At 38.3% G+C, this 12,841-nt stretch overlaps 1 protein-coding gene across 1 annotated transcript in view; it reads right to left on the bottom strand.

Annotated features, from left to right (window-relative positions):
• Window positions 1–240: 240 nt before the first annotated feature.
• LOC140169628 (protein maelstrom homolog) overlaps window positions 241–12,841 on the bottom strand; it is a 30,975-nt gene continuing 18,374 nt past the window's right edge. The window contains exons 8-14 of the mRNA XM_072192909.1: window positions 11,683–11,751; window positions 10,094–10,202; window positions 7,004–7,102; window positions 5,930–5,999; window positions 5,127–5,261; window positions 3,766–3,915; window positions 241–2,852 (exon numbers count right to left, since the gene is read on the bottom strand). Of these exons, the coding sequence (XP_072049010.1) occupies window positions 2,689–2,852; window positions 3,766–3,915; window positions 5,127–5,261; window positions 5,930–5,999; window positions 7,004–7,102; window positions 10,094–10,202; window positions 11,683–11,751 (796 nt within the window). The 3' untranslated portion in view covers window positions 241–2,688. The remainder of the gene's footprint in view (window positions 2,853–3,765; window positions 3,916–5,126; window positions 5,262–5,929; window positions 6,000–7,003; window positions 7,103–10,093; window positions 10,203–11,682; window positions 11,752–12,841) is intronic.

The following is a 12,841-nucleotide window of genomic DNA, read 5'->3' as shown; positions in this document are numbered from 1 at the left end:
CACATGGCCTCAATCAATTACCCTTTCTCTAGTTATCATATTAGCAGCAGGAAGTTGACTGGTTACCTGTGGTCAAGGATGTGGCACTTACTAAGGGTCACAGTGTCCTGGCGCACTTCTATAATCACCCAAATTGGGTGTACTTTACCTCCTTCATTTGGCAACAGGAAATTGGCTGGTTACATGCTGTCAAGGATAGTACAGGAAAGTTGAAAAAGAGTCAGAGTTGCAAAAACATTTCTAAAATCACCCAAAGTAGGAGTACAGCTTTCCCTTATAGCTTGCTGAATCCACCCAACTGAAGTAAATTATTGTAGACTCACATGTTTCATGCATGGAATATGACAGGTTATGGAAAAGAAATTGACACTGTCAGAGTAGGTAATTGAATTGATTATAGAGTCAACCGTTGGTGGCTTCCCAAAACAAGTTTTATTCAGGCATGAGAATGAAAACTGCCTGAAAAAGCGTGTGAATTCTACCTTAAAAGGTCCAAAACAGGCTGAAAAAATAAAATAAAAATGCATCAATTTGGACAACAAAACTGCCTGAATTCAGGCAAAAGCCTGAAAATTCTCATGCCTGTTTTTTGTGAAGTTCAGTATACTAAAATCTAGAAATACTATATAGCTGTAAGCTCATCTTGAAGTGTATAAAGCAATTTTACATGTTAACCCATAACATCAACAGCACCATTGGTTTCAATTAGGGGTTCATTCACAGGATTGAGGGCTTGATCACTGTTTATGCCCGAAATCCTATGAATGAACCCCGTTCATACATACCCAACATTCTTAGCAATTCAATACAGATGAAAATAATAAGGGTTTACAAGTTTAAATAACATTTCCATACCGTTTTCCTTCATGTGGAAGAAAATGAGTAGGCCTACTGGCAGGAAGCAGCTTGGCTCATGAGGTCCACGGGCGGGAGTCAACGCGAGATACGCGTCATATTTTGCGCTCCGCGTGAGATGGGCGTGGTGACATGCGGCGTGTACGCAACACTAGCAAATCGTGGATCATGTTAATTGGGTTCCAACGCTGCGTGACGCAGCTTGTTTATGCCCTGCGTACTGGTCATAAACGGAATTTATGACCAGCAAAAAAGGGCCCAAATCCAATCAGAAACGTCGTTATATCGTTAGTATGTATGAATGTTTGTTCATTCAGCAAAGTGTTTGCTTTCGTTATTTGCCTTTATGCAAAATGATGTTCAATTAGATGTTTAAATCAAATCTTGGTGAATAATTCACATAGTTTAGCCAGTGGTGTATATTTTTACAAAAGGTCTTGTTATTTTCCATACCTCAATATTCAAGTGATGTTTACTTTTCCATGGATATGACAAGTTAATAATGCTACAATATCCCACTTTACAGTACGGTACTGCTCTTTATGGTTTTCTGTCCTTTTTCCTTTAATTCTTTCATTCTCCTTATTTCATCCATATCTTGGTTCTTTACATGTGATATTATAACAAAGCCCTCCTGAACATGACATGACATCAAGTCTACCAGCAAGTTTCTTTAGTGTTAATGAGGCATTCCCATTTGTTAAAGAAGTGATAACGGAATTATAACACAGTGTATTAATTAATGATCTATTTCCCACATATCATTGGGGCTATTTAAATTGAAATGGGTGACTCCATTTGAAATCTACACTCCCTGTGTGGGAGATCAAGATCATGTCTTCCATAGGGGGTGTATGGATTTCATCTGGAATAGCACACTCCATGTTATCTTTGAGGGGAATAAGGGAACAAACAAATATTTTACAGAGACCTATAATGTACATAACCATATGTAAATAAGGTCATTTTGCAGTATGCAGGATTTCTTTTCTATAACATATTTTGTGCACTTTTTCTTTTAGTCTTAACTGCTTCATGCCTTTAACTTCCTTTATTTCCTTCTTAAATATAACATCCAATGCTTCATGGTACGTTGGAATTGTTCTGTTGTTTTTGATAAATAATTGAATGCCAAAGAACATACTGAAGTATATTGTTACTTTGCAGGGATCTGTCCGCCATCTTGCTCCCAAAATGATGTTCTCCCTGCAAGCACAAAAAGTGCATTTTTTCTTTTCACATTTTTTCCAGCAATGCATCAGAACACTTAACCAAGTATGCGTACAAGGGCAAGGGCACACTTTTCAAGGGTAGAACTTCTCGTTTTGAGATGACTGTGTAAAGAGTCAATTGGAGTTGCAGATAACTTGGCTACCTCTAAGCCTGAACATAAAAGCCCAACCATATTCATCCCAGCTTTAATGTTTATGTGTCTCTTCCGCATCTCACCAATTCATCAATATCAAAAATAACACTTTCAGTCCCCAAAAGGTTACAATACAATATAAACGTAAATAACATACAATACAATACAAAAGTAAATAACATAGATAATGTCACTAAAGGTTTTTAAAAAGGCAACAGGAGTTCACTGAGTTGGTTGACTCCTTCAAGTGTACATATCTCTATCAAAGACCATTTTAAAAAAGCAATGGGGATTCAGCAAGTTGAGTGGCTCCTTTAAATGCATACATCTGCATCATAGTTCATTGTATAGTAGTTATCCTCTGCTGCCCCCCTGCCAATCCCATCGTCGATGAACTACTTTAAGTTTTTTAAAAGGCAACAGGAGTTCACAGAGTTGAATAGCTCCTCTAAGTGTACACTTCTCCATCATAGTCCATTGTATAGTGTTCCTCTGCTGATCCCCCTACCAATGCCACGGCCGATACCTTTTGGCATTGCTCCTGATGACAGTGTTAAGCGTGTGGCCATGTCAGAGCTTAGACTGTTGCTAGCAGCAGATCCTGAGCCAAACCCAGTACTTGCTGTAGCTCCTGTGACAAAGAAACATATTATATTATTATGATAAACTTTTAGCACATAAACCAATCTCTGACTAATGAGATGATAGCTGCCATAATGGGGAGGGATAAGGCCCAGCAAAAACAAGATCTCGCTTTTCACGCTGCAATTCTCGCTATTCACCAATTATCATGCTTTTTTAAGAAAGTTCCCAAGCAGTGTCATCATCATCTGCTGAGCAGGCGGCTACAAGCTTTCTCCAACTATCGCGATCTTGGGCAAGCGAAATAATTTTGTTTGGCTGCAACATGCCTTCAGTATCTCCCAGGAGGTGCTGGACATACCCAAGCAGTGTACTATAAAAATGCTGCTTTATGCTGCTTTTTTGTGTTTTTCTCGCTTTTTAATATTTTGGATCTCGTTTTTAAGTTCAAAAAATTGTATTTTTTGCCTAGGCCTAGGGAGGGAGACGGGGCATACACCACTTCTGCAAATCTTTGTACACTTCTTCTTGTCTCATTGTATTTGTAACACATAACATGGCTGCAGTATGCACAACCAACGTTGTTACATTTTCACGCTACTTTCACTTATCGGATCCATACACTGACGACAAAACTGATCAATTCAAAGTTTAAGTAATTCCATGGAAAATATCTAGGATTTACTTTTGTAAAATATATTCTTGATATTAACATTTTCTGAATAAAAGTGTTAATGAGAATAAGGTGTTTTTAACCTCTGCGCTGTAGTGCATCTATATCATCTCATGCAACATTCAATACTATTTAATAATTTTTCAAACATCTCAACCTCATTGTCCTACTTAATACAATGGTATCAAACATGTTGTGGGAGGCACTGGCTAGACGCACGGTAGAAACAAAACCAAGACCTATATATTCTCTAACTATTAACTATAAACCAGTTATCACCCAAACTCACCAAGGTGTTGAGTTGCAGCATTTTGCCCCTGGTTTCCTGCTCCTTGTGATGTGCCTTGGTCAGAGGGTCCCTGCCAGGCGGCTAATGGTGGGGGTAGAGCTGATGGAGGTGGCGCAGCTGTGGCACGCATTGCATATTTACCATTAGTACCTGTGAAGTGGGTAAGAATAAAGAAAGGGTGAAATTGAGGGCAAGTATAAGAAAGTCCTATCTGCAATAGCTGCCCTTTTTTGAGATATTTGACAAATTCTGCATTATATTGTATACATCAATACCTTTGATTAAGGTATGATAATATAGGCTACTCCCCAGTTTTAATTAAGGGGTACTACACCCCTAGCCAATTTTTTGCTTATTTTTGCGTTTTTCTCAAAAATTATAGCGCATTGGTGACAAGTAAGATATGTATATTATAGGGGCAAGGACTACAAATACTGCACTGAAAATTCAGCAACTCAAGGCAAGTAGTTATTGATTTATTGATCAAATATTGGTTTTCCCTCATTTTTGACTGTAACTCCACAACTGTTGTCTGTGCTGAAATAAATTTCCAGTGTAGCAGTTGTAGTCCTTGCCCCTATAATATACATATCTTACTTGTCACCAATGCTCTATAATTTTGAGAAAAATGCAAAAATAGGCACAAAATTGGGCAGGGTGTAGTACCCCTTAATGAACTATGGTACCCCATCTCATGTGGTCGGATTACGACAACTACATTCCCACAACCATACCACATCCACATTCACCTTTAACGACCTTGCCATGAATATTCCACGGTCCAACTTGGTCTCCAACAGATGATAATTTCTCCCATACTCTGCAGGAATTTGGAACTATGATTTGGACAGTTTCAAGTGGGATTTTATTTAGCTACCTAAATAGAAATCTGATGAAATGCCTATATGCTGGTTTGCCTCAAGTTTAGTGACACACATGCATACTTCATTGGTCGCAATGTCAAATAACATGTGTGATGTTAATCGCACAGCGCGTACACACGTCTATGGATGTATATTAAAGGAGTATTTCGTGATCCTAGCATCCTCTTTTTATGACATTTTTCAGTACATATCCACGAAAAAAGCATATTCCCAAAATTTCAGTTGATTCCGATATTGCGTTTGCGAGTTATGCATGATTATGTGTATTACACTGCTCCATAGACAATACGTTGTAATTTCGTTCTGGTGCACCAGAACGAAATTCAAATTTCACGATATCTTTGCTAAACGAATTAATTTGCAAGAAATATTTTGTATATAAACATTATGTAGCCAGAGGTTTCCAGTGATATAAAAAATTTTTTGAGAAAAGTGGGGGGATGAGGCTGTGGATCACGAAATGCCCTTTTAACTTACTAGAGTTTTGTAGTGATGCTCCTCTTCCTACTGGTGTCCCTCTTCCTATACCAGTTTGTATGGGTGCTCCTCTTCCAGCACCCATCTCTAAGGCTCGCATCGGAGTCATACCACCTGCTATCTGACCAGATTTGCCTGCAGAAAGAAATTAGAAATGTTGTCAATTCAATCAAGGTATGCAGGGATGAAAACAAGCACTGAAACTGCTTTAACATTTCCTGAAAATGTGTATTTCCCTATACTTTATACAGGGAAGATGGAAGACAATTTTCCTGAAATTAGGAGATTTCCTGAAGATTACATCCCTGGGAGAAGTGTCTCAATCAAACGTTACTTAAGTATTCAACTTCTGAACATCCTATAATTTGCTTTACCTTAATGCTGGTTTCATACTTTCTGCCGCTTGATTGCCACCGAGCGGCATGACGCTTCATCATGCCGCTTGTACTTTTCAGCAAGCGGAGCGGCACACCGCTGAGAGGCAGCGGCATGACTCTGAAAGCCACTCTTGCCGCTCAGCACAGCTCCAAAATCGTATTTTGTTCTCATTGACTTGAATTCAACTCCCAGCGGTGCTGCCGCGGCGGCAAAGTGATCGATATATTGGCTTGCCGCTGGTCACCGCTAGCGTTTTTGGTGAGATTGCGCAGTGAAGTAAAATCATCTTCAGAGTGGCAAAGAGGCAGGAAAGTATGAAACCAGCATAAGTTTGGTAGTAACATCAATGCTCTTGCGTGGTTGCAAAATAACAAAATTTGATTGGATCTAGCTTATATATGAAGTTATGAATAGGATTGACTTACCCATAGTGATAGGTCTTCTCATCTGTTGCTCTGGTGGTTTCTGCTCTATCTGCGGTTCTGGTTTTTGCTGCTAAATAGTTCAAATGAAATGCACAATTTGTAAGGAATGTCTCAAAACCCACCTGTTAGTTAACCCCCTGAGCACTACCTGCTGATCTAACATTACCACTGATTGGTCAATTACATGATATCTTCACATTAATCACCAATCAGAATGGAGCTTTGCAAATAATTCACCCCAATTTTTTTGTGTGTTGAAATTATTCTAACAATGTTGCTGATTGGTCCAATGGATAATGAAAACTTCTTTCTTTCCAATCGGCAGGTAGTTCTTATGAGGTTAGCAGCCAGTGCCCTAGCACAACCAATGATTGGGCCTAGTTTCTCTTGTTTGGAACAATAGAACGTGGTTAACCACTAGTTCTGCCAGGGTGCCAATGGCCAACTGGTGGTTTGAGTTTAAAGCCATCCCTTACTGCCCAATTAGGGTATGACAGATATATATTGAAAGCAACAATGTTTAAAGGCCAGGGGACCAAAACCAAAATAATTTGAAATTCCTTTAAAATAAACAATTCTGCAGACACAAAAGGTGAAAGGCCGATTGAGTAGCTATGCTGAGTATAATTACATTCATTAGCTCTTTTAGATATGTTTGGTCAATCAGTGGAAAACCCATACTTTTTTTCACTGACCAAGTGAAATATTAATGTTGATTTGCTTTGATTTGAAAGCCAAAAGGTGTCTAAAGGCATGAAAACTGGTCTTGAAAAAAACAATAACACTGAAAAGCAATAGGGGTTCAGCAAGTTGAGTGGCTCCTTTTTTGTGTGAATTTGATTCAGAAATAGGCTGAAAAACACTGAAAACAATAACAAAAAACGCTGAAATCAGCTAAAACGCTGACAATTTTCATGCCTGTGAAATGACAAAAATAGCAAAAAGCTATTAAATTAAGATGGCCTTACATGGGCTTTGTTAACTTTTCCCATGAGGCACTGCATACTTTGGCCCCACCCAAATAAACATTGGCATTGCATCATATTGTGACTTGACCAAACTCTGTTTTCTCACCATTTGCCTGTTTGCAGGTGATCTTGATCGATGATCCTGATCGTCATAGCGATGCTCCATTGTTACTGGCCTTCTTTGTCCTCTGGATTGAGAATGGAACTATTGAGGAAAACAGAAATATCCAAAAATATATTCAGTCAACGCTGAAATTAAAGCAATCAAATGCTAAAACTTCATAGTAGGCAGGTAGGTGCAGTGAACAAATATGGACAAGTATTCCCAGTCACTACCCACCAATTGGTTGGTATTTTGTTCTTTTTTTAAACAAATCACTGTCACCATATTTGGTTCAACGTAACATCAATCATTTTATGCTCATCTCATAAGTGTGCACCAGTCATGCAAAGTGCAATTAGTGTAGATGCTGTACCCAACTGTGTGCAATGCTATTCTATATCAATCCACAATCGGCTATTCCAGTTGAAATCCATATACCCCATAGTAGTACAGAAGACATGATCAATTATTCTCCCACATAGTGTACCTGAATGGGTAATTCCATTCAAAATCTACACCCCCTGCGATTAAGGTCATGTCTTCCATGGGGGTGTATGGATATCAACTGGAATAGTCCAAATGTCATGAGTCTTGCCATTTATACATCTAGGCTAAACATAGGCATGTCCACTAAAATTGAAGTACTTTTAAGGGGGTACTACACCCCTGCCCAATTTTGTGCCTATTTTTGCATTTTTCTCAAAAATTATAGCCCATTGGTGAAAAGTAAGATATGCATATTATAGGGGCAAGGACTACAACTACTGCACATGAAATTTTATTTCAAAACAGACAACAGTTGTGGAGTTACAGTCAAAAATGAGGGAAAACCAATATTTGATCAATAAATCAATAACTACTTGCCGTGAGTTGCTGAATTTTCAGTGCAGTAGTTGTAGTCCTTGCCCCTATAATATACATATCTTACTTGTAACCAATGCGTTTTAATTTTTGAGAAAATGCAAAAATAGGCACAAAATTGGCCAGGGGTGTAGTACCCCCTTAAATTGATTCAGACCTAACTTATTGGCTGGGAATTGATGAAAGAAACATTTTGGTGTTTAAATAATCTTAATCGGACGTTTCATTCTAGAGATATGGCCTTTCGAGTGTCACGGTTTTATAGAGGGCTGCTAGAACATGTTAAAAAGTTAAAGTCCAAAAAGGAATACTAACAGAAAATGCAACTTTAAGGTACTTTTTCTTAATGTATTTATTAACTAGCTTATCTGGAACATTATATTTAGGGATTCAATCATGTTTCACCGTTGTTCATCACCGTTTAACAGCGATGCGACAGCGTCGTCTGCGTGGTTTACTTGGCGAGGGCAGCTAAAGCTGCCCGGTAAGTAAACCACGCAGACGCCGGACGCGATTGAATCCTTTCAACAACGAAAAGAAGCTAAATATCGTATAATTCACGATTATTTTACGAGGAATGTCAGTAGTAATCATTGCCACTCAGCCTTACAAAAACTTCGATGATTTCTCTTTTGATATCAGCAATAAAACTACAGAATAAAACGGCAATGTTTAGCCGCTACCTGAAAAATACTGAATTCAACTTGTAAGCTTGCATACGCACAAAGGTTCCAGACATGGCGAATTTTACTGGCGCTCTCGCGTAACGCGTAGTCTCGCTTCGCGTTCAGCAGTATACGCTTACAGTAAAAGTGTGGGTTCATCACGGTTTAACAACGGTTGGCTCCTGTACAAAGGTATAGAAAGAGTTGTTGAATTGCTTATAACAACATGAAAATAAGATCCTCCTGAAAATTAAATCGATTTTGTTGACATACAACAAAAAATATAAGACCTCAAAACCCATGGTTTGTTTGGTGAAACCTCAAGCATGATCATAGATGGCCGCCATGGAAAATATCTCCATAGAGGAGATGAACAAAAAGTGCATTATTTCAAATGAAAAGCGGTAGTCTTAAACATTGTTCAATCTTTTAAGGTCAGCACATTTTATCTTCAAAAATTATTATATTTCATCATGGCATAAGTTTGGTAACATTAATCACTACCAATTTTGAGAAATTTGCTCCAACTCAAAGGTTATCTTTACTACATTGAGCAATACACTGTGTGTGCATGGAAGCCATGATGGATAGCATATGAAATAGACATGGTAGTGAGAAGTGCATGGGGAAGTGCATGATTTGAGATGGGCATGGTAGGCTTAAACATTCTTAAATTTCTTAACATCCTACACATTTTGTCTTCAAAAATAGTTAAATTTTATGAGTATGTAAGTTTGCTTGTCTGATTCACTCCAAATTCGGAGATAATTGCGTTTGAACACCTGATGCTCGGAATGGTGTCACTTCAACCTGTTGTAGTTCTCATCTCATTAAATTTTTCATTAAAAAAAGTTGATCTCTTCATGAAGGAAGGTCCTCTCTATTTACTGACCAAACAGGAAAAAGTTTGGTTAATGTTTTCCGGTGGAATCAGGAATTTCTTGAAACACCCTGATATAGGCCTACATTTGGATCAAAACAAGTACATGTACGCCATTTAACAGGCCTGGGATTTCTTGTATCGATCAGTTTCTCCATAGACAATACGTGTGTGAGTGCACGCACACAGTAAATGAAAAATCGTTCTAGTGGAAACTGTATTGACAGTGGGCATCCCTACTAAACAAAGTATCTATGCGATTTTATATATATTATAAGCCAACCTTGCAGGGGGAAATTCTTTACCTCAATACCATAAAAATTCGATAGTTAGTATATGTGCTTACTATTGAGCGCTTTAAAACATGAAATTGTACCAAAGTCTGGCGCTTTACCAAATAAGCTAACTTATCGTATATAACTATGTGTATCAATGATTTGCTCAAAACCATTTACACTTTTGTGAATGGGGCTCTTCATGTATGCACATTTTAAAAGCGCTCGATAGTAAGCACATAATGCTAACTATCAAGTTTTATGGTATGCCTGTATACTCAAAGAACAACCTTTGAATATATTCAGTACAAAAATTCTCACAACTTGAGGTCAACTTTTGAGCAATGGTAATTCAATGTCAAATATTTGCCAATAGAAATGAGACCATTTTGGTTTGGGTGTGTATTCTTACCTGGTTATGCGGAATGAAGTTAAAAGCAGGAACATTTTCTACTTGGGGTAGATGCCTAGCAGTTGGTAAGATTTCATACACAGAGCCTAGAGAGTCACTTAACACATAGCTGTAAGGGAGAAGGCAAAAATGATGCAGAGATCAGTACAGCACCGTACATGTGCAAAAATGTTGGGATTCTTTAACTCTCTTCAAGTGGTTTTCGGCTATTGGAAAGGAAAGAAGGAACAAAAAAGGAGAGGAGATGAACAAAGAAGTTGCTTGGTACACCCGGGTTCGACCCCAGGACCTCTTGAGCGTCAAGTACTCAATCACCGAAGTGTAGCCACAGTTGAAACCAAGCGTACATATATATATGACTTAGGGTGATTGCGTCATCCCATGGTATGGGATGGATGCATCAATGCATACGGAGTGGTTTTGCATTGTTAGATTTGGCATGGTTAGGGTTAAGCATTTCAGACATTCCTCTCCCTTAGAACAATGATGAATGCTAGCATAGCAGCCTAAATATGTATTGAGACGGGAGTGCATAAAGAGAAGCAAGGTAGAAAAGTTCACAAGGGTACTAATAACGGCAGGTCTAATACATTATCTCATTATGGGAGTCACTGATAATAGGCCCAGTATTTAATCACTACTAACTAAATTTAGGGAAACTCAATCGCAAGTTACTCTGATTTTGGCCATGATGGTTATGGTGTTTGGCTCTTGATTACATGGTTGTGAGTTTGAACCCTATCACTGCCAATGCATTGTGTCTTTGGGTAATGTATTTTATCTCGCTTGTCCCACTCCACCTAGGTGTATAATGGGGAGCTATTGGGGGGTAGTCTTCCAGTGAAATGGGATTGCAAATTATTATTAACGTCTGATCACATGAAGTAATCGCAGCAATTGCTAGTATTGCTATACTTTGATATAGACGAGTCTTATAGCATCGCTGATTAGTATCTTCACTTTTTCATTTGGATAATTCTTTTGTCACTTACTCACATTTCACCAGAAATATCAAGAATTATGAATAAATGCCCTTTGTGCCATCTGCTTTATTTTACAAACAAATTTAGAACACACAGGTCAACTACATCACTCAAGTATTCAAGAGACCTGGGGATTCAACATCAGTAAGTGTAGGTACTGAGCAAGTTAGTAATGGTAGTAACTAAAATTTTCAAAATTTCCGGCTTTGGCTTGAGTGGATCAGATTGGGTCACACATGGGCATTACTCTTGATGTAAGAGATACCCACAAAGGAATTAATTACCTTGCTATTTGGGTAGGAATGAACAAAATACATTTAGAATATATCAAGGGTTCAGAACCAGAAAGCAGTAACTCACTAAGACCAATTCTCACAAAATGAGCATAAAGTTGGCTTTTTGCTTTGGTCGTCAAAAATCAATATTTCCTTCACAATGTCTTTTGTTTACTATTGAATTTTGTCATGATTAAGGGACTGTGTCTTCTATAGTGCCATGGTGACTTTATGCTTATTTTTGTGGGTGCAGGTGATTGTGAGTCGAGGCTTTCTGGCTCTTAACCCTCGATATGTTGGCATTGACTTTCTGCTGAATTCTATAACTCACCAATTTTTCTTGGCCTTTCCAAGTGCACAGTAGTACATGGGGGTTTCCATCTCTTCATGGAATGGACACCTATAGAAACATGAAAGCAGGTGAATGAAATACATGTACACACCCAATGACTATAAGGACATCAAACTCTATGGGCAAATAATATAAACATGCAAATGACAGCAATTATATATCTCATCTAAAGATACCCACCATTGGTAGTTTTGACTATGCCTGCAAAAGTAACTATTCCCCGTGCATAGTTCTGCCTGTGCTTTGTTCCCAGCGTAAAATGATATTACGCACGTGTTTATGTTTTCGCGCGATATAATTATGTGGTAATCGCAGATTATAATCTGTGCCGTTCATATTGAAACTATAAATTTCTCTTCACAAAATCGAAGCTTTTAACCAAACAGATGACAAGAATCTTAAGATTTGGTACATGTATATAAAACAAATATTGACTGCTTTTTATTCGGGGCATGGTTAAAATTATAGGCCCGCTGTGATCTCAACCCATGACTATACCCTCGGCTACTCCTCGGGGCATAGTCATGGTTTTGAGATCACCTTGGGCCTATAATTTTAACCATGCCCCTCATAGCAGTCAATATAATGGCTGCTGATCTCCGATGTCCCTTTAAGACTGAGATAAATAAAGGAGGTGAAGCTGCGAGTATAGAGTACCAAAGTGATGACGTCACAAAAAACTTTTTTTGCATTTCAGCATTTTCATGACCATATTTCAGTAGAACATGATGAAAAACATCCACAGTCCAAATTTGGTGGGAATCGGATCATGAGGGCCCGATATATGGCCGCATGAATACCTAATTAGCCCCATTGAAATCAGTGTAAATTGGCCTGGTTCATAACTGTTTGGAACCAGGCCAATTTACACTGATTTGAATGGGGAATTAAAATCTTCATGATCCGATTCCCACCAAATTTTGACTGTGGATGTTTTTCATCATGTTCTACTGAAATATGGTCATGAAAATGCTGAAATGCAAAAAAGACAATTTCATGACGTCACACTTCGGTACTCTATGTCCCCAGGGGAACACCTTTAATGTTCTGCATGCTAGCCATTATGAAAGTACACATAAGAGATTCTGAATCAGCACCCCAAAATTGACTAAGGACACTTCTCAAACCTTGTATAGAT

This window comes from Amphiura filiformis, chromosome 14, assembly GCF_039555335.1.
Source record: "Amphiura filiformis chromosome 14, Afil_fr2py, whole genome shotgun sequence".
NCBI classification, from domain to species: Eukaryota; Metazoa; Echinodermata; class Ophiuroidea; order Amphilepidida; family Amphiuridae; genus Amphiura; species Amphiura filiformis.
This window is presented reverse-complemented; position numbering and strand designations above follow the sequence as displayed.